This window comes from Leuresthes tenuis, unplaced genomic scaffold, assembly GCF_036924035.1.
Source record: "Leuresthes tenuis unplaced genomic scaffold, fLeuTen1.0.hap1 SCAF_4, whole genome shotgun sequence".
Lineage (NCBI taxonomy): Eukaryota > Metazoa > Chordata > Actinopteri > Atheriniformes > Atherinopsidae > Leuresthes > Leuresthes tenuis.
In genome coordinates this window covers 38,452,933-38,479,447 of record NW_027325358.1, presented here as the reverse complement: position 1 = coordinate 38,479,447, position 26,515 = coordinate 38,452,933, and the positions used below count along the sequence as shown (strand labels likewise).

The 26,515-nt window shown below is 40.4% G+C and overlaps 2 protein-coding genes across 5 annotated transcripts in view; both read right to left on the bottom strand.

Moving 5' to 3' along the window:
• Nucleotides 1-866, bottom strand: part of LOC140304859 (glutamate receptor 2-like) — an 85,506-nt gene extending 84,640 nt beyond the window's left edge. For all 4 annotated transcript variants that reach the window (XM_072383661.1, XM_072383660.1, XM_072383659.1 and 1 more), the window contains exon 1: nt 562-866. In XM_072383661.1, coding sequence (XP_072239762.1) covers nt 562-667 — 106 coding nt within the window. In that variant the 5' untranslated portion in view covers nt 668-866. The remainder of the gene's footprint in view (nt 1-561) is intronic.
• Nucleotides 867-13,782: 12,916 nt separating this feature from the next.
• The window catches only part of LOC140304861 (glycine receptor subunit beta-like), a 64,904-nt gene continuing 52,171 nt past the window's right edge, over nt 13,783-26,515 (bottom strand). The window contains exons 8-11 of the mRNA XM_072383663.1: nt 25,181-25,333; nt 15,507-15,655; nt 14,948-15,106; nt 13,783-14,531 (exon numbers count right to left, since the gene is read on the bottom strand). Coding sequence (XP_072239764.1) covers nt 14,238-14,531; nt 14,948-15,106; nt 15,507-15,655; nt 25,181-25,333 — 755 coding nt within the window. The 3' untranslated portion in view covers nt 13,783-14,237. The remainder of the gene's footprint in view (nt 14,532-14,947; nt 15,107-15,506; nt 15,656-25,180; nt 25,334-26,515) is intronic.

The window sequence follows — 26,515 nt, the reverse complement described above, 5'->3', positions numbered from 1 at the left end:
AAACACTGCATTTAGTCCTGATATTTATGGAAAATTATCTCTCATATAGTTTGACATTTTCAATAAATGGAAGACAACACAGAGCATTATTTCTATTAAATGCTTTACTGAAATTTTAGGGGGAAAAACCCAACAAACGCTATCTACAGGCTACTGTTTTGTGGTTCAGCATGAAATGGAGCTGCAGTTCGACGTCAGTAGAGCTCAACTCGAATGATCTTGGACTCACCCGCCTTGACGTGTCAATGGCATCAAGACATACACATGTGCTCATACATGCGAAAGCACCTTCTCACCACAGCCTGCACTGCTAATGCGAAGCTTGCATGTGTAAATTCTAATGAAAAAGATGATCAAACGAACACTGCAGCGAGCGTCGTCCTGTCACAGGGCCTCTCATCCCCACAGCAGCATCAGGACAGATGAGAGAGGCCCTCGGAGGGGGGGCGAGGATGGCAAAGAGGGAAAAGCAAGCAGAGGAGCTGGCTGCTTAAAATTCACAGCAGAGCAAGACACATAAATATGGCAACGATGGGATGATGACGGAAATAGAAATCCTACCGATCTGGACGCTCGGAGACCCGCACAGTGTCTCGCGTATTAAGAGTGTCACCACAAAGAGCAGCTTCATTGTCGTGATCGGGCCCCTCACGCGATGCCACAACATTCTGAGGTCGCGTTCTCAGTCAAATCATTACCTCCATCACACACAACGCAAGCTCATAGTGTCAGTCCAGATCCGCTAAGAAGCGTCTCGAGCACTGCAGATGCTGGATGCTGTACCCGGAGATGCGCGTGCCGCTGCTGCCTTGACTTGGAGGCGCGCGCCTTGTTGTCGATGGAGCACGAGAGAAATCCGACAGCGGCCGAGGGCAGCTTCCAGCAGTCTATGAGCAAGATGAGGTGATCGGAAACGCTGGCACACCCCGGGTCAGCCTCCTGGAAGTGGAGCTCTGGAATGAGCTCTGTCCCTTTTTAATAAAACGGCTCGTTTCACTGTCAGCACCTCAGGCTGTCTCTGCTATGTCACACAGAAACAAACGTTTATTGTAAGATTGTTCTGATCGTTTTTGATTTGAAAGGTATTCTGAAAAAGCAGTCATTTTGGATATTTCAAAGTTAGTTTACTCTGTATATTACTCATCTTTCTCTCCTCACACCATACTGTAAACACATCATCTGATATCTTTTTAGATGCTCTCAAGACCACAGAAAGGAGATTTTTACACAATAGTGATTATGCCTATAATCATGACTTGAGATTATCTCAGTATAACAAAGCTTATTTTGCAGTGATAACTTGTTAATTATGTCTTTATCTCAAGATAACAGGGCTTTTTTCCTCTACAAAACCTTTGGCTAGTTTGGCCTTCTAAAGCATGTTTTCCTGTCACCACAAAAATCACCTAACTCGCCTAAGGGTCAGCTATTGGATGAGCAGCCCAGCTTCACCAGAAATTCTAAAATATGTTTCGCAATCCAAATGTCAAAATCATGAGATGACCATGTTTATTTAGGGAATTCAATTTTGTTGACCGAGTATACTTTTCTAACCCCAAACATGCATTTTTTTCTCTCAAAAATGTAAAGCTAACCATGTTCGTCCGTTTGAACCCTAACCACGTTCTTCCGTTTGAACCCTAACCATGTTCTTCCGTTTGAACCCTAACCACGTTCGCCCGTTTGAACCCTAACCACGTTCGCCCGTTTGAACCCTAACCACGTTCGTCCGTTTGAACCCTAACCACGTTCTTCCGTTTGAACCCTAACCACGTTCTTCCGTTTGAACCCTAACCACGTTCGTCCGTTTGAACCCTAACCACGTTCGTCCGTTTGAACCCTAACCACGTTCGTCCGTTTGAACCCTAACCACGTTCGCCCGTTTGAACCCTAACCACGTTCGTCCGTTTGAACCCTAACCACGTTCGTCCGTTTGAACCCTAACCACGTTCTTCCGTTTGAACCCTAACCACGTTCGCCCGTTTGAACCCTAACCACGTTCGTCCGTTTGAACCCTAACCACGTTCTTCCGTTTGAACCCTAACCACGTTCGTCCGTTTGAACCCTAACCACGTTCGTCCGTTTGAACCCTAACCACGTTCTTCCGTTTGAACCCTAACCACGTTCTTCCGTTTGAACCCTAACCACGTTCGTCCGTTTGAACCCTAACCACGTTCTTCCGTTTGAACCCTAACCACGTTCGTCCGTTTGAACCCTAACCACGTTCGCCCGTTTGAACCCTAACCACGTTCGTCCGTTTGAACCCTAACCACGTTCTTCCGTTTGAACCCTAACCACGTTCTTCCGTTTGAACCCTAACCACGTTCGCCCGTTTGAACCCTAACCACGTTCGTCCGTTTGAACCCTAACCACGTTCGTCCGTTTGAACCCTAACCACGTTCTTCCGTTTGAACCCTAACCACGTTCTTCCGTTTGAACCCTAACCACGTTCTTCCGTTTGAACCCTAACCACGTTCGTCCGTTTGAACCCTAACCACGTTCGTCCGTTTGAACCCTAACCACGTTCGTCCGTTTGAACCCTAACCACGTTCGTCCGTTTGAACCCTAACCACGTTCTTCCGTTTGAACCCTAACCACGTTCGTCCGTTTGAACCCTAACCACGTTCGCCCGTTTGAACCCTAACCACGTTCGTCCGTTTGAACCCTAACCACGTTCGTCCGTTTGAACCCTAACCACGTTCGTCCGTTTGAACCCTAACCACGTTCTTCCGTTTGAACCCTAACCACGTTCTTCCGTTTGAACCCTAACCACGTTCTTCCGTTTGAACCCTAACCACGTTCGCCCGTTTGAACCCTAACCACGTTCTTCCGTTTGAACCCTAACCACGTTCGTCCGTTTGAACCCTAACCACGTTCGCCCGTTTGAACCCTAACCACGTTCGTCCGTTTGAACCCTAACCACGTTCGTCCGTTTGAACCCTAACCACGTTCGTCCGTTTGAACCCTAACCACGTTCTTCCGTTTGAACCCTAACCACGTTCGTCCGTTTGAACCCTAACCACGTTCGTCCGTTTGAACCCTAACCACGTTCTTCCGTTTGAACCCTAACCACGTTCTTCCGTTTGAACCCTAACCACGTTCGCCCGTTTGAACCCTAACCACGTTCGTCCGTTTGAACCCTAACCATGTTCATCTGTTTGAACCCTAACCATGTTCATCTGTTTGAACCCTAACCACGTTCGTCCGTTTGAACCCTAACCATGTTCATCTGTTTGAACCTTAATCATGTTCAATTTAACCATCCTAGCTGTAAACATTACAGGATGAAAGAAAAGTAATGTAAGAATTGCAGAAGTGAAACAAAACTGCTGGAAGAAAATGAGAAAGGACTGGATTTGAACCAACAATCAGTGAAAGAAGATTCTCAGTCGTGCGGGTCATGGTAATCTTATCATTAGAGTGTGAAAAAGGGCAACTGGACTTCTGTTGTGGAGAAATGAGTAGTCGGACTCACCCTTGCAGCCTCTTATGGGGATTTATTGATCAGAACGACACAGAGACATGTACATGGCAGCATGCATGGACATTTCCAATGAGCTTAGTTTGTGAGATCTTCTTATACCTCTTGATGTCATTCTGTGTGTATGTGGCCCAAACCCAGTCTCTGTCTGGCACCTGCTGTCTGAGAATGCTGCTACATCTTCCGCATTGTCAGTGTCAGAGTCTGGGATTTAGGATGCAGATGCAGGATCAGGTTCAAAGCACAAATGTTAAATAACTCACAGAAAGGCAGGTCGAGATCTCCAGACAGAACAAAAGAACGGGCTATGAAACGCCTCAGCGCTCATCTCTGTAACCTAAGGCAGAGAACACGCGCGGCTGAAACAATTAAACATAAATTCACTCCACACTGGGAGGAGCACAAAAGGCTATAAATGTTAACAAAATAAAGAGACGCTCTCCTGTTGAGGCGCAATCAAACAAAAGACGCGCTCTCATAAAACAGGCGAAATTAATCTTAACATTAACCTTAACTTAACATTAATTAATATCATAAAGGATCAAACACAAGACGCTCCGCTACTCCGAGGTGGCTATGAAACATTTAACAAACCAAAATCACTCCTGAACAGGCTATAAATACTGAGAATACCTACTATGGAATCAAAACTTTAGCAACACAAAAACTCACTGCAGTGGCTCAGGGAATAAATACAAGAAAAAACTCTGAAGGAGAAAATCTCACTTCAGTGGCTCAGGGAATAAATACAAGAAAGCTCCGAAGGAGAAAATCTCACTTCAGTGGCTCAGGGAATAAATACAAGAAAAAACTCTGAAGGAGAAAATCTCACTTCAGTGGCTCAGGGAATAAATACTAAGACTGGTTCAGATGACGAGAATGACGGACTGACGACACGACAAACGGGCCCTGGACAGGGAGACGAGGTGGAACAGGTGGAAACACTTAGGGAATCAGAGAAGACAATCAGACACCGGACACGGGAGGAGAGAGGAGACGTCAATATTTCAAAATATAACAGGAAGTGACAAGACAATACATGAAACAAAAACCTAAATCCTGACAGAGTTAATTCTGGTCCTGAACAATATGTGGTTCGACCCGTGTCAAGTCCCTGCTCTCCCTACAATAGTCCCCCTGAAATCACTCAACTTAAAAACCTAAACTATGACGACACATAACTAACACAAAATTATTAAAACAAAATAAAATAATCAATTAAAACATATTCACCTAAAACTGAAAATCAGATAGAGTGTGAACATAAACTCTGAACCAAAAATTAAACACTATCAAATATCAGTATTACTGTTTGCAGCACATAGGAGCGAAAATCCTGCTGGGAGCTACTTTTGTAACTCATGTTCCCATTCACGAGAAAATTCTCCTATGGCCCCATTCCCACTCCGGGGAGTCGTGTAGTGCAGCTCATTCTCTTCTAGTCCAATCCTGTCATGGCTGCTCTTGTCTTCTTCTGGCTGAACAGCAGCATTCAGCAGTCTGATCTGAAGCTAATTCAGAAGGAGAGGTTACTAGCACTTCACTTCATGAAGACAATTCGGGAGAGAATTCAGACATATTTCTTACAGTTGTTGCAGACTGTAGATTGTTAAACGTTTTGTGGCTACTTGGGGGAATGAACTCTTTTTTCTATTTTTCTTTTTATTTATTTTTTTTTCCCCTTGTCCTGTTCAGCATTATGGCAGCAGAATTGTAATCTGAATACCTTTTATACCAAACAGATTTGCTTTGCCAAGGGAAGCTTCATGAATGTAATGGAATGAATAAATGGAATTAACTCACAATGATAATAGAAGTTTTTACTAGAGTTTAAGAAGAAGGTTTCCTGGGAAGCTGATCTGATGTCATCAGGACCAAGAGCCAAAGTAGATGAGGCTGGAATCAGGAGTCGTTAGTGGAAAATATTCTTTAATATGAGTACACTGGGTCATACAACTCACATGCATCAGAGGTAAGACCTCGAACAAAGAAACCGGGTCCTATTTATACTCTAAGGTACGTGTAAAACAAAAAAATAATGAGGTACGTGTCTGTCATCAGGTGTTATTTTCCCCAAATGATTTTTAAAAGGAAATTCCAGACATGTTGTCTCCGTCTTCACATGTCATAAGGTACCATTTTTCTCAAGACTGACCCTTCCAAGTTCCTGCAGCATCAATCAAGCCTGGCCTCTCCCAAAATATACTAAACATACATCAGTTCTTATTGATTCATTTATTTAATTAAAATGTATTTGATCTGTCTAAGAAGTACCATTAGAATATATTCATAGTCAGTACTACCAATGTTACGACTGATAACCAATCCATCACACCTCCACCACCATCTAAGGCCACAGTAACCTACCTGAACAGTTCTGACCTCTGATCCGTAGTAGTTAGTAAACTGGTTTTAAACTGAGAATATGTGACTGGAGTGGCTCATTTTCACTGCCCAAAAAACTGGACCAAAACAAGATTGTTTAGCCTGTGCTGCAGCTTGGCCAAGTTTGGGCACAATTCCATTTCCAGTGGATCTGTATACTGATCCCATAATGGTCGTGTCAGCATGACATCACAAAGATAATATAATTATCATGAATTGATTGGTTATCAGTGTGCAGGTTGTAGTGATATTTCTGTCCAGCAGAGGGCACCAGGGTCACATGACTGACTTTGTCACAGCCTGCCCTCCTCATCGCCTCCACTTCCTCCTTTGTTTCCTCTTTTCTCTGCTTTTTTCATCCCCTCAATCCTTTTTAATCAAATTTTCCTCCTTTTTCTCCTCTATCTTTGTTTCCTTCTCTACCTTCTGTATGGTCTTTTCTCTCCTTGCATCCTGCTTCCTCGATTCCTCTCACCATTATTCCATTATTCACTGAGAAGAAGACAACAACAAGATAAAAACAGGAACACAAGTACATATTCATTTATTAATGATGACATTTATATAAAAAACTACAACAAACAAACGTCCTGTTTTTAATGTTATTTATGTAGTTTTAGTCTTTTGGTCTCCTCTCCTGGTCCTCTTCCAATAACTGCTATGATACCTTCCAGTCAGGCTTTAGACAGCACCACAGCACTGAGACTGCTCTGACCAAAGTCTTTAATGACATAAGTCTGAATACAGACAGTGGAAAAATGTCAGTCTTAGTTTTACTGGATCTCAGTGCTGCCTTTGATACAGTTGACCACAATATATTACTCAAACGACTGGAGAACTGGGTGGGTCTTTCCGGAACTGTACTAAACTAGTTTAAAACATACTTAGATAACAGGAAGTACTTTGTGTCAATAGGTAACTTTACATCTGAGCAGACAAGAATCAAATGTGGAGTTCCCCAAGGTCCCATTCAGGGACCTCTTCTGTTTAACATCTACATGCTCCCACTGGCACAGATTATAACAAACAACCAAATAAACTACCATAGCTATGCAGATGACACACAGATGTATATAACAATGTCACCAGGAGACCGAGGGCCTGTACAGGCCCTTGGTAAATGCATTGAGGAGATTAATGACTGGATGTGCCACAACTTTCTCCAGCTAAACAAAAATAAAACTGAGGTAATTGTCTTTGGAGCCAAAGAGAAATGATCGCAGGTCACCACAGAGCTTCAATCTCTACACCTAAAAACTACCAACCAGGCCAGAAATCTGGGTGTAGTGATGGACTCAGACCTAAATTTGGACAAACGCATTAAGGCAATAACAAAGTCAGCCTACTATCACCTTAAGAATATATCAAGGCTAAAAGATCTGATGTCTCAGCAGGACCTGGAAAAACTAGTCCATGCATTCATCTTTAGTAGGCTTGATTATTGTAACAGCATCTTTACAGGTCTGCCTAAAAAGTCAGTTAGACAACTGCAGCTCATCCAGAACTCAGCTGCTCGAGTCCTTACTAAGACCAAAGAAGTGGAGCACATCAGTCCAGCTCTGAAGTCTTTACACTGGCTGCCGGTCCATCAGAGGATAGACTTTAAAGTTCTGATGCTGGTCTATAAAGCTCTGAATGGTCAAGGACCAAAATACATCAGTGACCTTTTTTTAATTTAATTAATTAATTATTTTAAAAATCAGTTCCCAGAGTCAGAACCAGACCTGGAGAAGCTGCATTCAGCTTCTATGCTCCACATGTCTGGAACAAACTCCCAGAAAGCCTCAGATCAGCTGAAACACTCAGTGTATTTAAGTCCAGGTTGAAGAAACATCTATTTTCAGCTGCATTTGAATGAAGCTCCAAATAAGCTTGAGTTTCAAAACGGAATCATATTTTAACTACTGATTCTATCATCATTTAGATTTTTATAATTTTAATTACAGTTTATTATATCTTATCTTACATATAATTTTATTACTTTTTTTATTCAATCTTATCTTTATTGTTCTGATTTGATCTATTGTTCTTATTTCTTTATTTTTTTGTTTAAATTTTAAATCATGCTTTTTATTTGGGGGCCAAATTGTGATACTATGTTTTGCTGTGAGACTGGGTTGCTTGTTCACAACAAAAATAAACAAGTAACCGTAATATATAGTCCTCTGACCATATATCAATAAGAACCTGTTCCTCTTCAGGACTCCACGTCTGCCCATGAGACATTTTCCTACTTTTCTTTGTTTACCTCTGCTTTGTCGATTTCGTACAGTTGGCTTTGTTTTTTTCTAGCCAAAATGCACTGTGCTCTACATCACTTACTCTCTTTGACAGTCAAAGATTATTGATATCCTGCTCAGCCACACCTTTTCTTCCGTGTTTTGTTAATAAAGCTTGTTTTTCTGAGTTCTGCATCTGGGTCCTCCCTTCACACCACGCTACTTGACAACCAGAAACTGGATGAGTTTGCACACCTGCCCAAATGAAGCGGAAAACAAAGAAAAAAAACGTTTTTTGGTTTGGGTACAACTGAAGAAAGGTCCCTGCTTGCATCACTGTATTGCTCACCAGTGTGGATGCTATTAATGTTGTCATTACATGAACTGTAATGCCGTGGACAGCCCTAAAACAAAAGACACCCTCAGACTGACTCACAATAATAAAGTAAGTGCAAATGACAGTTTTGCCCTCTTGGACCTAAAACTGTGAGCAAATATTGTGCAAATACTTGAAAGTTTGAGCTTCAAGAAGCTTTACTCCCCATGGCTCTCTTTGCAATAATCTCTTTAAGTGTCTTCAAACGGTGAAAGTACAGTGGAGACCTGGCCAACCCCAAATCCCCATTAAGTGTGAGACCAAGTGTGAAGACACACTTCACACAGTCCATGTGACGGTACACAGAATTGTATTATGTTATAAATTAGCTGGTGATTAAAAAAAAAATTGATAGGTTACAGTTTTTTTTGTGTGCTTCATTCATAATTCTAAAGTCATCATAAGTGCCAAGATGCTGTGCAGGAAAGTCACAGTCTGAGTGCGTGCACTCAAATATAAAAAATATGATTTAGTGTCACTATCTACAATAAAATACTGACCGAAGATGTGTTTTCATCCAGTGTTCAGTGTTCTTAACACATAGACTTCTCAGACAGTAGATGTTTCTTCCATGCTCTTGTTGTTTGGTCAAACTTCTGGATACTACTAAGTAATTGGACCCGAAACAGCCAATCATAATTCATTGCCACTCAAATTATCTGATTGGTTGACTTTATGGCACAGTTTGGAGTTTGGAGTACACACTTTCACGTCAACGATCAGATGTATCAAGAGCGAAATGACCATGGAAATGTGCGGTGCCTCACGCCAACTTCAGGGCTGTCGTACGCACTTTAACACAGCTGTTGATTCTTTGGGGACACTTAGAGGTGATGTTGAGAAACTGTTATAATAAATACATGTGAACACAATTTGTCCTCAGAATGAGTGATGTGCACATCTGAGACAGATGTGCACATCTGAGACACAAGAACAATTAACACTGATGAACAATTAACACACCCATGTGTCTGCAATTACACGAGTGGACATAAAAGCATGTGCAAAGAGTTGCAATGCATACCATTAAAAACAATGGCTGCTTTAGCGGTATTGGAAGACATTGTAAATGGTGCAATTGGAAGAAAGCGTGTGTCCGGGAAGCAGACACCCTTTCCACTTTTAAGATTAGGCTTAAAACTTTCCTTTTCGATAAAGCTTATAGTTAGGGATGGCTCAGGTGTTACATCAATGTACAGATCGTATGTGATGCGCAAATGCTTTGTGGGGGGGGCCTGGTACAACGCACGATTCGTACATTCAGTAACAGAATTGTTGGGAACAGACTTTATTTGTGTAATTGTCCTAATATTATTCCCCGTGATGTTAATTATTGCGGTCAAGCCAGCCGCTCAAAAATTTTCCAGTGCGCCCTTATTGCAGACTTTATGGAAAATACTTTGAGACAACTGGGAATAAAATGTGGATATTAAATGTATCAAATTTTAAAAATATTTATTTAAAAGATATGAAGAATGTTAAGATTTGATTAAAAAAAAAAAGAAAGAGTTGTGTCTCATAAAACAAGTATGATCCCGCACTGATTTCTAGCTAATAGGTCACATAACCTGGAAAGAATTCTCATATTTACATGATGGACTGTATTAAGAATTAATAAGACAAATATGAGAAGTGATAAAATGCTATGAAAAGAGGTGTGCCTCATACAGCAAGTGTAGATCTATTGTCCTACATTGATTCTGAGCCAAAAGGTCACATGACCTGGAAGTTATTGAGCTTTAATACTCAGATTTACATTATCAAATGTATTAGAAAATATGAGAAGTGATAAAATGCTATAAAAATGTGTGTCTCATACAACAAGTGTAGATCTACATTGATTCTGAGCCAACAGGTCACATGACCTGGAAGCTATTGAGCTTTAAAGCTCATATTTACATTGTGAAATGTAAAGAAAAAATAAAAAAGTAATCTAGTACCAGGGGCACGAGCTGAGCTTCAGAAAAGACGTCCGACAAACTCTTTCGCAGACGACGAAACTACCTTCCGTCTGATATCAGAGGGCGAGTATTTGGAGAACAGAACCGTGGGCAGTGAGCCCACCAAACAGTCCGTATCGGATAGGGAGCGGTGGGCAGCTGTTCTCCCTTCTCCCGCCCGGAGAGACTGACTGATCGAATGGCGCACGTGGCCTGCCATCGCAGGACCCCCACCAGCCCACGTGGACATAAGGCAAAGGGTTTATCCGGCTCGCAGACTCGTCTGACGAGGTCCGAATGATTTTAATGGGCAGGATTTTACAAATCCTCCTGTCCCATCGGTACCGACCCATGTGTAGCGAGACGCCCCGTCTGCCCCAGCAGACTGAACACGAAGCTGGCTGGAAAGCGTAGAGTTTCTCAAAACCTGATCCAAGCAGCCGCCTGATGGCGGTCCTGCCCGGCATAAAGCCGAAGGCGCCCCCCCTTCAGCCAGTTGGCGGGGGCCAGCAGCGTCCACCCCTGCGGAGGGGCTACCTGGTTGTTCCTGCCAGTAGCATATGCTTGTCTCAAAGATTAAGCCATGCAAGTCTAAGTACACACGGCCGGTACAGTGAAACTGCGAATGGCTCATTAAATCAGTTATGGTTCCTTTGATCGCTCTACCGTTACTTGGATAACTGTGGCAATTCTAGAGCTAATACATGCAAACGAGCGCTGACCTCCGGGGATGCGTGCATTTATCAGACCCAAAACCCATGCGGGGTGCCTCTCGGGGTGCCCCGGCCGCTTTGGTGACTCTAGATAACCTCGAGCCGATCGCTGGCCCTCCGTGGCGGCGACGTCTCATTCGAATGTCTGCCCTATCAACTTTCGATGGTACTTTCTGTGCCTACCATGGTGACCACGGGTAACGGGGAATCAGGGTTCGATTCCGGAGAGGGAGCCTGAGAAACGGCTACCACATCCAAGGAAGGCAGCAGGCGCGCAAATTACCCACTCCCGACTCGGGGAGGTAGTGACGAAAAACAACAATACAGGACTCTTTCGAGGCCCTGTAATTGGAATGAGTACACTTTAAATCCTTTAACGAGGATCAATTGGAGTAGCCAGTAGTAGTAGTAGTAGGGTCTGGTGCCAGTAGCCGTGGTAATTCTAGCGATTGTCTGAAATGTCTTAATCTGCCACACCTTTTCCCCGGTGCACTTTTGCACAAACTCTGGAATGCCTTGCCTCTTTCACTAAGGTGCGCTGAATCTGTGGACTCTTTTAAGAAGCAGATGAAAACTTTTTTTATTTAAGCAAGCTTTTAGTTAGACAGTTGTGACCTATGTCTACATCTATATTTATTTATTTTTTATCTTGTTATGGTCTTTTTTGTCTTTTATGATTTCATAATTATCAATTTGTTTTATTGGTGGTGTTTTCTTATAATTATTTTTATGTATTTGATTGTAAAGCAGATTTTTTATTTGTGAAAGGTGCTATATAAATAAAGTTTACTTACTTACTTAGGTTACTGTATGAACATGTTTGTTGTGAGTTACACAAAGACATAGGTATTTACCTTGGGGGTAATCAGAGTCACCCACATGTGCTCCCACCACCCAGAGCAGTGTCGACTCTCTGTTCAAACAGGGTGGGCCCCTCTTCTCCGGCCCCCTCACCTGTTTTGGCCACACTTCGGCGGTGGGCAGCCAGTCTCCGCTTCTCATGAACCTTAATCGGACCACTTCTTTTTCACCTCTGCTTGTGTGCGCTTCTCAGACCCCACAGCATTAAAGGCCTCGCTCATGCTCTCCCACCCACTCCTCTTATGTTTGCTGCTTGTATCGTAGGACAGCGTGCCAAAGAGCACATTTTTGTGGGCCTCCACTTCAGAAAGTAGCACCTCAATCTCGTTTTCTTTTAAGTTATTCTTTTTTCTTTATTTTTTGATCATGCAGAGAGAGGAATTGCAGGTGCAGGGCTCATTTAAATATGATTTGCATATTTAAGTAGGGGCGTGGACCGGGAGGATTCGGATACTCCGTCATGTGCGCTCAATTCCACATTGATTGGGATGTACAAAGGAAAGGTGCTTGGATTAATGCATAAGCACAGATTCATACATTCGGATATTTTTGTGTGTAGGAGGGCATTTGGGTTTTACGCCATGTTTCAGTAGGAAATCCACGCAAGTCTTTGTACATGAGGCCCCTGGTGAAGTTGAGTGAGTGATAGTGCAGCTGGCTGTCAGCATGGTGGAAGAGTTTGTGAGAGGGCACTGAGTGAAAGAGGTTCTTATTGCATGTTCATTTGAATCATAACAAACATTTGTTGAGCGCAGAATAGACTCTTGTTTGCTCAACTATGAGTTTGGTTATCTCACGTTTAGTTTTTCCTCAAAATACGATTTGTGTTCTTGCACAATATATTTTCTGCACTCAAAGTTTCCCATTGCCATATATTTCAGGCCACGTTGTTTACAATAGACTAAAAATAAAAACATACATTATTAAGAACAGTCACACACCTTGCATAAATACTCAACAGAACATAAACGCCAAATTAAAGGGATACATTTAATTGTAAGTTGAATGGTAAATTTAAGTGCCACCAGTAGATTTACCTTTTTAATGTCATATAAATTATTTTGTTTCAATTTGAATTTACAGAAGATAAATACAGAAGTCATTACTACATACTAAAATACTTTAGATTAACAGAAGTATAGCTCATTGATCATGAATCTCTGACTTTGACAAGATGTTGACTAAGACATGAATTAGTTACACAGCACTCTATTTGATTTTTTTTTTCATTGAATTAGCATAACTGAATCAAATTTTTCAGATAAGTATCTGCTGTGACAGTTTAACTATTCAGTTATAATGCAGGACAGTGACCGTATTTTCAGTCAGTAAGTTAGCCAGTTAAAGTTGGAGGTAATTCCATGATTGGGAATTTGTTTACACACAGTGGGATGATACAGGAAGTTGTTTCCTCCAAATCTGGATTATCTGGCTGCACAGGATTAGACCCAGACTACAAAACCGACTCTGAGCTGCAGCTCAAACACTTTAAAATAATCTACTCTGTTTCTTTTGGTTCAAACACAGAAAAAACAACTAGTTTGATAAAACAGAGGAGGAAAGCACTGTCATTTCTTCATTTAATAAACCATCTGTCTAATTTCTTGAACAGCTGCAAACTGAATCAACCTCCAGCCGCGTTAAATGTGTGCTTATCTGTCAGTGTGACTGCAGCAGAGGGGTGGTTATTCAGACATATTCAGTCAATGTCACATTGATGGAAAGTAAATGTCTGATAGGGCTTTAAACTGGTTTTTACATTCAAAATAAGAGTGATGCAACAACATAAAGGAATTAAAGACAAATGTATTTTTTCAACATTGTTCATTTATTCATTTCTTCTTCGCATGTTCTAATGGCTTTCAATTTGTTATATAGTAGATAATATTTACCATTTTTATAGTTCTATACATTTTCTAAGGGTGCTAGGGTAATAGGGTACAGGTACTGATGTAATCCCAGCCTGGTTGAATATACTGAAAGCACAATGCCCTTTACCACACAAACACACATGCAGTCCCTACCTAATGCACGGGCAGAAAGGGGAGCTAAGCAAACATCTGGTTTTTGGTTGTGATATTTTACAGTTACTCCCGTGGACCACAGCAGTTACTGCAGCTTTCCACACATGGCTCTGAAATGTTGGGAAGACCAGTACAGAGTTTAGTTTTGGGATTTTACCATGACATTTGTCAGTTCAGTATAGTCAGCATATTCAGATACAAACCACTTTATTTTCATTCTGCTTTCTCCCTCCCTATCTCACAGATAGACTGACCAGTAAACAACGTTGAAGAAGAGGAAGGAGAAGGGGAAGAGGGCTCTTGCATAAAGATCAACACGTTTAGCAGCAGCAGGTATGACAGGTTTGGGTGGTGGGGGTTTCTTGTTGGCTTTGTTCTGGGACTTGAGGGCTCCTATAACTTCAACTGGTTTACCATAACAGTCAAAGTTGGAAAGTTCAAAGTCTCTGGGTAAAGATCCCACAATGCTGAAGTCATTGGAGCGAAGGTCTGACTTGGAGGTGCAGACTTTCTTACAGCGATTTTCCACCACCTGTTAAAGAAAAAATGGCATTGTCATGACAATGTTGCATTCCTAATTAAGCATGAAGCCATAAAAGTTCAGCAGCATTTTTTTCTTGACAAAAGGAAAAATACCATCAGTTTTCTTTTTTTGAACAGCTAAACAGTACCAATCCTCCCGGGACACAAGCACAGTGCCTCTCTAACTCCTATATTAACCTATTAAACCTATTAAACCTAACCTATTAAAAATGCAGAACTTTGGGCACATGATGTTTTACTGTGAATGGCTAATCTGTAAAAAAATGGCCTAATTTCCAAAATACATAAATTTGAAGGTAACAAATTTAATTGAAAAAGATTTTTTTTCACCACCTTTTCATGCTGCTTTAAGAGAAATGAATATGTTCACAAATGCTGCTGATTCATCTGGAAAGTTGTGTTCACCTGCAGAGTGTTGACATGTATCGGTGTTCCACCTGTCCCATTGACTGTGTTGTTGGATTTATTTGAAGGCTTCTTTCCTTCTTTTTCTTTCAAAGCTTTTTCCTTGGTGACCATTTTGGCTTTCTCCTCCTCAATTCGTTTGGGACTATTCAGCATTACCTACGGAGCAAGAATGAAAGATCAAGAGAACAGATGTGGATTTCAGCAGTTAGTTAATGTAGATGTTTCTTGTTGTTTTACTCAAATTCTTTTTTTTTTTTTATCAGGCACATGAGTTATAGTCACAGTTATATTGTTCTTCACATATCAAATAATATATAACCATTATATAATATAATAATTATTATATATACCATTTGAACTACACCATAAGGTCACATCTAATCTATTTTGTAGATAAAACATGTTTTATGCTTGAAAAGGGTCTGAGTTTTTTTCACTGCTGCTTTTTCCTTGTTTTGGAATTCTAATTTCTGAAGTCAAGGAAGGACTATCACCCAGAGTTTGTTTTATGGATAGGTTGTATGCACAGCGTGTGTGTCTGTGTGTAATTACTGACCTGAACCACAGCATATTCCACCAGGGATGAAAACCCAAAGAGCAGGCAGGCAATGAGCCAGATATCAATGGCCTTTACATATGAGACCTTTGGTAGCTCTGAAGCCAAGGACATACTCTCACTGGACAGAGACAGTACAGATAAAATACCTAGAGAAGTAGAGAAGGCGAGACATGGACAAAAACAGCTGAGTAATAAGTTCCAACTAAGAGAGACTTGTGACAACTACACCTATAAAAATGTGTCAAACCGGTCTCTCTAGATAATAAGACCCTGTGTCTCAATGAGATAACTTGTGTAAAGGTAAAGCTACAATAAAATACTACACAAGACTAAATGTACATACAAAGTGTATGACCCAAGATTAGTTTTAGCTCTTTTGAATCTCTGATTCTCAGTTTTTCCCAAAGTGGAAATCACAAAAACCTCTTGTGTTTGTTGTTGTGTATCGTCCACCTGGCCCTTATTCTGAGTTTTTATCCCAGTTAGTGCTGAGTACAGATAAAGTCATTGTAGTGGGTGACTTTAATATTCATGTAGATGTTGAAAATGACAGCCTAGGAGTCACATGAGGTGCTTGACAAGTATGGCTGGTTGAGGGCAAACTGCGCCTAACCCTGTGCATAATTTAACCTAAAACACAACAAAAAGTCGTGAAAGTGGTGGTATACTTCGTGGACTATTGTCTTATACTTGTAACATGCCGAACGTCACCAGAAAATCTACCAAACCTGGTTCTGGGGCTGAAGTGAGCATATGTGAAGCGGTAAGTGCTAACCAGGCTAGCCAGAAAGCCTCGCCACTGCGTGACAAAGAAGACATTGGAGAGGTGGCAGCAGTGCGCAACGGTTGGAGAAGGAATTGGACAAGCTCTCGGCTCTTATCCTTGAAAAATCCAAAAGCCATGACAAGAAATTAGAGGAAATACGGCTTAGCACAAGCTCCACGAAGAATAAACTGGCTGATTATAGCTGACCGACCGGCTGTGCTTCCTGGAAGATGAGCACTGAGACAAAAAGTTAACCCTGTGGATTCCGCTGCTGAAGTCGAAACACTTCGACACAAGCTGGATGACATCGAAAATAGGGAATGGAGGAACAATTTACGTTTCGTGGGATTCCTGTAGGACTTCAAGAATAATGAAGCCGTGCTATTTCTGGAGAGGGTATTACCAAAAATTCTCAGCATCAAATTCCCCAAGGGTCTGGAAACTGAAAAGGCACACAGAGTTGGAGTTATGCCAAGAGGTTCAGTTGGCTTTTTGGCCTTGTGTTACTGTGTTAGAAATTGTTAGAAATTTTATTTGAGATGAAACATCTTGCTGATACAATCACAGATGGGTTTATTAGACTCTTTGTTGCTGTTGTGTTCTCATTCTGAGCTGAAGAGGCCACCTTATTATTTGTCTTCTCTCTGCCTACTTCGAGAGTTTGGGGGTTGTTCAGGCAGCTCAAATGCAACGCGAGTTAAGTGAATGATTACGGACCTTGGTAAGGGGGTGAGAGTGTCTGTCCACACAGATACTTTCTGGGATTTGTTCAGACAGGTTTGTTTCATTCACTGATGCCAAACATTTTAAGGCTGCTCAGGAGGTTGCATCGTTCTCTGCTTTACGTTCTCCTTACACAAACCAATCAGTAATTACTTAAGTTTTATGAGCTGGAACGTCAAGGGCCTTAATAATCCTGTCAAGAGGAGGTATTGTCCTTCTTTAAATCTAAGAAATGCAGCATTGTGTATGTCGAAGTGACACATCACAAGAGTCACAGAGGCTTTGTGTGGACTGGATGGGCTCTGTGGGTGCATAGAGTGGCGGCAGTAAAAGTAGAGGACTGACAACTTTAATTCGTAAACATATACAATTTAAATGTATCAAACAAATCAGAGATGAAGCACGTAGAATGTTATTAATATTATGTGAGATTCAAGGTAAAACTCTTATATTAGCTAATGTGTACGCTGAACGATTAATTGCATTTGCGATAAATTGCGATGTGAAAAAAATTTGATTTTCTAATCGTATACGCTGCAAATTTAAGTCATGTGACTTTCAACACGCAAAAGGCCAAAAAACCCCCAAAAAAACCTGAACAGATGGCAATGACCTCAGGCACAACCACGATAGCAGCCGACACTAAATATCCATCCAGCAATTATTATGCGACTTAGTACCCGGAAACACAACTCTGCTCTGCTAAAACAGGGCAGGTTGCTAAAAGGGTCAGACGTCTTCATTAACGAGCACCTGACCAAGAAGAACGCTGACACTGCGAGGCAGGCCCAGTTCCTGAGAAAGCAGAAGAAGATCCAGTCTACGTGAACCAGGAACTGTAAGGTCTTCATTAAGCTGAACGGAACACCGGAGGAGGTGAAGGTTCTGGTTGTTCGGGACATAACGGAGCTGGACAAAAACAATTGAACTCTTTGAGGAGCATTTGGATCGCAGGTGATATCACTGTCACCATGTCACAAGTTACAGGAAGTGTTTCTTCATCATTTATGGACACAACACTAACACCTACGACTGTTAGTGCCGATAACCTGGAACTGAAAACATTCAGCTATATGGACTATAAATGTCAGGACATGGAAGAGGATGCAGACCCAGATAATAACTTCTTCAATGACATCGTTGATAACTGCTGCTACTATAAAACGGATCAATACAACAGGACAGTTACAGTAGACAATAAGCTCTCAATCATACATTTCAACAGCAGAAGTTTAAATGCAAACTTTAACAGCATCAAAGACTGTCTGAGCCAGTTAAAACAGCCTTTTAACATTATTACCATCTCTGAAAGCTGGATCAGCTCTGAGAAGGGGACCGACTTTGACCTGGAGGGTTATGAGTTCAATTATATCAACAGAGAAGGGAAAACTGGTGGAGGAGTAGCTGTGTATGTGGACAGAAACCTAAAGTAGAAAACATGGCCAGAGTGACTAAAGATGTATTTGAGTGTATAACAGTTGAAATATATATGGAAAAAACTAAAAATGCTATTGTTAGTTGCATACACAGAGCTCCTGGTTCTAATATGTATTAGAATATTTAGAGAATGGTTTGAGCAAACATATACAGTTACATCTCAGAAGGTCTTTTTCATCTGTGGGGACTTTTAATATAGATCTACTTAAGTCAAACAATCATAAACCTACTGAAGAGTTCATTAATACCATGTACAGTTTGAGCCTTTTCCCCAGAATCACTCGACACAGCAGGATCACACTTAACAGTGGCACATTAATACATAATATATTTACTATTATCTTAGATGACAATACAATAAATAGATCATAATTCAGCATATTAGTGATTTAAATTATTATATGACAAAAACTGTGCATTAAAAATGTTCTCTCATAAAAACAAATACTCAGAAGCTCCATGGATCACGAAGGGATTGCAAAATGCCTGTAAAAAAAAAAAAGAAAGAAAAAAGTATATAGAGATTTCATAAAACATAAAAATATAAGAATAGATTAATTGCTATTTTACGAATAGCTACACAAGATTACTACAGTAAATTATTAGATAGAAATAAGAAAAATATGAAAGGGATTTGGAATGTATTAAATAATATTATCAAGAATAACTGAAAAAATTAGTTTTCCAGTTTTTTACAAATAATGATGACAATTTTGAGGACAGTAAAGATGTGGTTCATAATTTCAATAAATATCTTGTAAGTGTGGGACCTAAACTGGCAGAAAAAAAATCCCTGATCCTACAACAGCTGGAGCTGTGAATGAAACATTAATCAGCAGAAATCCTTATTCAATGTTTCTCACTGCAGTGGGAGAAAGAGAAATTTAGGATATTGTCAGTAAATGTAAAAATAAAAGGTCAACTGACTGTGATGGCACTGACATGACAATAATTAAGAAGGTAATTGAGGAACTTATTCAGCCTCTAACTTACATCTGTAATCTGTCATTTCAAGTGGGTAAATTTCCAGAAAAGATGAAAATTGCAAAAGTCATTCCACTTTAAAAATCTGGAGACAGACACCATTTCACAAATTATAGGCCTGTTTCTCTACTTCCACCATTTTCCAAACAACGTATCTGTGGGTAGATTGGATACATTCATTAATAAACATAAACTACTTTCTGAAAGTCAATTCAGATCAAAGATCCACAGCAATGGCAGTCCTTGAATTAATAGAAGAAGTCACCAGCTCCTTAAGACAAAAAGAAATCTGCAGTTGGTGTATTTATTGATCTCAAAAAAGCATTTGACACAATAAATCATGAAATATTAATCAAGAAATTGGAGTGCTATGGTATCAGGAAAGTAGACCTGCACTGGATGAAAAAATATCAAAGCAACAGGCACAATTTGTACAAATGGGTGACTGCCAGTCATCTTGCTCGGACACTCTTTATGGTGTCCCCCAGGGGTCAGTATTAGGACCAAAACGGTTTATTCTTTATATTAATGACATCAGTATAGTTTCTGAAATACTTTTGTTTTGTTTGCAGATGATACTAATATTTTTTGTACAGGTGATAATTTGCAGCAGCTTTTGGCTGAAATCAACTTAGAGTTAACTGTCAACTTAAGATATGGTTTGATATTAATAAATTATCATTAAACTTGGATAAGGCTAAGTTTATGTTGTTTGGAAACTGCAAAAGCAAAACAAATGTGCAAATCCTAATAGATGATGTGTTGGTGGAGAGAGTTAATGAAATTAAGTTTCTGGGAGTGATGATAGACCATAAGATTTGCTGGAAACCGCATATTAAATACATTGAGTCTAAAATTTCCAGAAGTATTGCTGTTTAGCAAAGCTAAACATTTTCTAAATTATGCTGCACTTCCATATTCTATTCTATTGCTCTCTTATCTTGCCTTACTTGAGTTACTGTGTGGAAGTATGGGGCAACACCTACAAAACTTTGCTGCGACCGTTATGCACATTATAAAAAAGAGCCATCAGAATGGTTCATAAGACAGGATTCCACGACCATACTAACGTATTATTTATAGAGTCCTGCCTCCTCAAACTCCCAAATCTGGTAGAATTTCAAACAGCTCAACACCTCAGACTTTTAAGGTTGCTGTAATTAAACCTTTACTTAAAAAACCTACTCTTGATTCAGAAGTGTTGGCTAATTATCGACCTATATCCAATCTCCCTTTTTTGTCTCATGTCCTTGAAAAAATAGTTGCAGCTCAACATTGTGATCATTTACACAGAAATAATTCGTTTCCATTAGGCAACATTATAAGACCGCATGGCATAAATTTCCATTGTTATGCTGATGATACTCAGCTGTACTTATCTATGAAACCAGATGAAACCAACAGGTTGGTCAGACTACAAGCCTGTCTTAAAGACATAAAGACCTGGATGACTCAGAACTGTCTGCTTTTAAATTCAGACAAAACTGAAGTTGTTATATTTTGCTATTGCAGCAATGGAATGTAGAATGTACAATCTTTGTTTCCACCAGTGATATTCAGTTTGTAATTTGTCAAATGATTTGCGATCCTGCCTTGTCTCCAGATCCCCTAATACTTTACTATCCATGTGAGCACAGTCAGAAATTCACAATACATTCACATAAATCCACAGGTAAAATTCACATAAGGTTACAGGACATTATGATGGCAATGATTATTTGAAAATTGCAACAGTTTTAGAGTAACAGAAACACAGTGCTTCTGAAAATTGTATAATTCCTGTGACTCTTCACTCCCTGAAGACATCAAATAAAAGAGCGTCAGTGTTCATGTTTTGGACAAGACGTCAGACAGCAAACATGATACTTTAGATCTCATACCAGCAAAACAGAGAGCCATGCATTTATGTGGATGTATCTTTTTAGCATTAGGGCAGTGACGTACATTTAGACCAGTTAATGATTTTTTTTATTCCTAACAATCCAGCGAAGAAACTGATAAGAGACAACAATGCAGAAGTAGAAGTCTGCTATCATAGGTTAGCTGGCTTTTCATTATTTTTTGAGAGGCATAGTGAATAATAAATTCTATTGAAAAAGCCTTTTCTGTTGAACAGATTTAGTGTATGGGCAATTTAGGCTAGTACCCAGCATGAAAAGACCCTGTATGATGGACTAAAAATTGTACAATTGTACAAAATGAAAATCCAACCAGAGTTAAATAAAAGCTATTTCCAGTTGGGATATTCCAGGATAAATGTGTATGGGGGTGGATTGTTACTGGCTGATCAAATGCTAGTGAGTGAGTAATCGAAATGCACTATCTGGAGTGGCACAAAAAGCACATAAAAAGGTGCAGGTTCAAAACCAGTTTTTCTGCAAGCCATTTGAATTGTGAAATGATTGAAAACTATGGTTATCTGATTCTGAAACAAGTCTATATGAAAAAAATGACAGAGAGAAAATAAATGATGTAACTGAGATTACATTAAATGAAATAAAATAGAAAAAATGCTTTGTTCATCTCAAAGGAAAATTATATAGACAGCATTTTTAAGAAGGAAGATGACAAAAGAAACATCCCTCCAAAAAAAAGAAGAAAGAAATAATCCTATATTGTAATTGTACTTGTATTTAATGTTTATGTAGAACAAAAGGAGGGTGTCACAGAAATGCATGTTTTCACATTTCCAGTCGTTTAATTCCAAATCTTGGCAACCCATAGAGCTCTGCACCCATCATAACTCCAAATAGTTGGTACTCATTTCAAAACAAGGTAGAACTTTCTCTTGGTTTAGTATGACAACATTTGGGAGAAAATAATTTCTAGAGACTTGCTAAGGGGGCGGGGAAAGGGATGTTAGTGACTCGTTAACGTACACCACGTAGGATTACACTGGTTAGGCAGCTACAACTCACAAACAAAAGAGAAACTTGGATAAATGCTAAGCTTCCAAATCCAGCTGTACCTTTTCATACCACAATTGCTTCCAGAGTATGAAAGTGAGCACCACAATGATTACAGCCTGACAGTTTTTCATATCTTCTTCTTTTGACCTCTCTCTTTCATCAGGGGTCGCCACAGCGATCTCACATCATTGATTTGGCACGTTTTATGCCGGATGTCTTTCCTGATGCAACTCTCACCATTTATTCGAGCTTGGAACCGGCACTAGATACACTGGCTCGTAATCCCCAGTGGCTGGGCCAGATAGTTCTTCATATTAAAGTATATATATATATACATATACACTATATTGCCAAAAGTATTCACTCATCTATTTTTACGCGCATATGAGTTTAAGTAACATCCTATTCTTAATCCATTTTAAGATTTAATATGACGCTGGCCCCACTTTGCAGCTACAACAGCTTCGACTCTTCTGGGAAAGCTTTCCACAGGGTTTTGTGTGTTTATGGGAATTTTTGAACATTCTTCCAGAAGTACATTTGTGAGGTCAGACACCAATGTTGGATGAGAAGGCTGGCTGTGGAGCAGTCGCTCTGAGTCGGTGGCAGGACGAGCAGGCAGCTGAGTGAAGCAGGCTGGCGTTAGTACTCCAAGAGTAGGTGCTGATTCTGGCATGAAGAAACCAGGGCATGGAGAGAGAACAATGCATACAGTTCTACGGGAGCCAAAGGCAAGGTAAGTGCTGGAAATAAACTTGCCATGCATATAAGAGTTGGCCGAATTACCACTTGGGAAGTGAGACAATCTGGCTCCGACTGGTTGCTCCTGCAGCTCCTATAAGGGTGTCTTGATGAAGGCAGATGAGGAGCAGGTGTGATGGAAAGAGCAGACTCTGCCCAAGGCTCCCAGGCTCAACCCTCACCTAAGACTCAGAAACCAAAGCAACAACAACCAAGCATGATCCTGACAAAGTCGGGAGAATGAACGCGTCTCCACTGCTCTAGAGTCCAGTTGTGGTGTGCTTTACGCCACTGCATCCGACGCTTTGCATTGCACTTGGCGATGTATGGCTTGGATGCAGCTGCTCAGCCATGGAAATCCATTCCATGAAGCTCTCCTCGCACTGTTCTTGAGCTAATCTGAAGCCCACATGAAGTTTGGAGGTCTGTAGCAGAGCGCTGCATTGGGATTGGGTCCTGCCGGGTCCCGCAGGACACAATACAAATCTCGCAGGAGCCGGCGGTATGAACTTTGCTGTGGGTGGGAGCGGGCGGCTAAAAAAACCCAAAACACTGCGGGATCGGGATGCAGTGTTGCCAGGTGTATGATAATTGTCATATTAGTATGATAATTTTGCCCCGTGTGCAATGTACGATCAATAATCCCAAAAAAGGCCACATATACGATTATTTGACCATTCTGTGAATGTGTGGTTGTAATCGGTTGTAATCAGCCTGTCGCAACTGTCTGTTGGATTTTTTTTGTGTTTCAAGTTTCAAGTTTCAAGCCAATCGTGCTTTTCTATGTGAGCTACGAGTGACGTGTGTGCGTTTGCCTCAGAAGTTCCTAACAGTAGGTGGCCTCCAGGCCTCATGATTTGGCTCATTAGGTCCCACTCGTCATTGTTTACGGGGACATTTAGCCGAACGCAACTGTGGGGTTGCTGATGCAAAGCTGTGAGTGCCTGTTAGATGCTATACAACTCTAGAGTGACTATAGCGCATCAATAGACTTGTTATTTTAGTTATTACTGGTGTACGATAATTCACTGAGCTCCTGAGAGTGACCCATTCTTTCACAGATGTTTGTAGAAGCAGTCTGCATGCCTAGGTGCTTGAATTTATACACTTGTGGCCATTGTCATTGGAACACCTGAATTTAATTGAACATAAAACTGTTATCCGTGAAGTGCAGTGATAAAATCCAAATGGTTCAACGACTGTGTTGCAGGCCAGGAAAAACTTGCCCTCTCAAGCAAAAGCACAATTTCCAATTTTTGAAATTTTCAATTTCAAAGTCTTGTGGTAGTGGTGAATCAATGTTCCATCAATCCTTCCTTGAAGCAAAAACTTTCAATGTTAATACAGTCTCAGGTTATAATGTGCATGCTTTAACTGGGGTGTACTGCCTAGGGAATTTGACCATAAAAGGAAATCTTGTCTTTAACTCACTGTGAGGCATGTGTGAAAAGGGTGTAAAAAAATAGTCTTCCAGTTCAATCCATTTTTATAAATAAAACTGGGTGATACCTAGGTTGATAAATCACTTAAGTATTCTTAAAGGATCAAACAGGGCTTTTGACTTGCAGCAAAAGTACTGATACAGATAAGACTGATACAGATAAGAAGGAATTGAGACATCAAAATGCACAATGTTGACTGAAAAAAAAGTAGGTATATTTTATACCTACACAAACATATACTACACTATTGGCCATGGCACCAAAGTGGTGTGCAAAAATGCAGGACCTTCAAAATAAAAACAGAACATTTACAGCTGATGAGACACAGTTGGTAGTTAAAATAAAATTTGCCATAGAAAATAGCACTGGAACTGAAAAAAAAACAAAAAACTAACTTTCGCTGTTCTCACGTCATGCGTCTCTGAGTGGAATGCTGTTGTCACTTAACACTGTTTCTTGTTGTGATTTATTAAGCTGTCTGCAATGAAAAGCTCTGCTCTGGAATAAAGAAGCAGCTGTGTATTGTGGAAAACACCAACCAACATGGGGATTCTGGCACCTGTGTATTACATCATATACTGTATATCTAAAATTTGTAAACACTTGAACACTGTATACTTGAGCGTAAATAAATTCAAACACACCCTGCAAATATAGATTGGTACTAACCTAGTGGCACCCTTGCAGCTGAGGCATCAGGGTTGATCCAGAATGATAACCAGGACAGAACAACAATCAATAGAGTCGGAGCATAAACTCCCATCAAATAGAAGCCAACCTGCCGACGTAATGTAAAAATCACCTCGACACAGGTGTAGTATCCTAAAGACAGAGAGATAAGGAGAGAGTTATTACAGATCACAAAATCATCTGGACAACTGTTTATTCCTAACAGTTTAATAGGTGTATGCTATTCTATATTTTTCCCTCATTTTCCATTTTGATATATCATGTTATATGGCACAATGTTGTGTTCCATCCTGCAAGTCAAGACATGATAGACACATTAGAAGGGCAGGTACCCCTGATGCTGAAACATCATAAAGCAACTTAATTTATAGCATACCTTGTTATATTACTGTGAAGCAACCACATTTAAAGTGAACATGGAATCTTAAAACAAACCAATCATATCACTGAGAATGAGAAAGTAGGGGTTTATAATATTGAAAAACAACTAAATTAGTAATATGATTAGTACCCCACAATTTAGCTTCATGCATATCAGAAACACTCCAACGCTGACCATTGTTATCCTTATGTTGTATAATTAATGCATGCAGTATATTTTTTTTCTACCTGTGAGTGTCTGTGGTAATCAATCACCAGCCTATCTTTTTTTATTTCCCCTTCTCTGTGAGTTCATGAAAACCTGACCCCTCTACTATTACCTTTCTTGGATCTCTGGATGTTTAAAGTTTTAGGATAGGATTTGGAGCCCCCTGTCTTCCTCAAATCTCCCCTGTCATAACCTGAGCTCATTCATGCAAGCCAGGATCCACAGATCTGCCCGGTAACCTGATCACCGTTTGGAAAAAACTTCCCTCTCCCACTAGCCTTTGTGCCTGCTCACCTTCGGCTTCCTTCCTCTCCAACCCCTGCTGCAGCATCACAACCTAGTCCTAGGACGTTTTTGAATCATCCATCTGGTTCCCCATCTTTCACTCCCACGTGCGAGTTCTCTACCTTCTGATCCAACTCTTACCTGGTTTGAATTCTGACTAATCCAACTCTCTGTTTAGACTCTGCTCACCAACTCATTATTACTCCGACTGGCTGCGGTTGGATCTTGCTACATAGTTCCTGAACTCATCTCCTCACTTCAAATTCTATTAAATCCATTACCCTTTATTTGTGTGTCACTGGTCTTCATAGTCCATCACACTCAACTGTCATATGAGGAGTGATAAGCTCAGGGGAAAGATCATCTTGAAGAAACCTTCCCTCCCTCCAACTCATGTGGAGAATTATCGGCCGGTCTCTCTCCTCCCGTTTCTGTCTAAA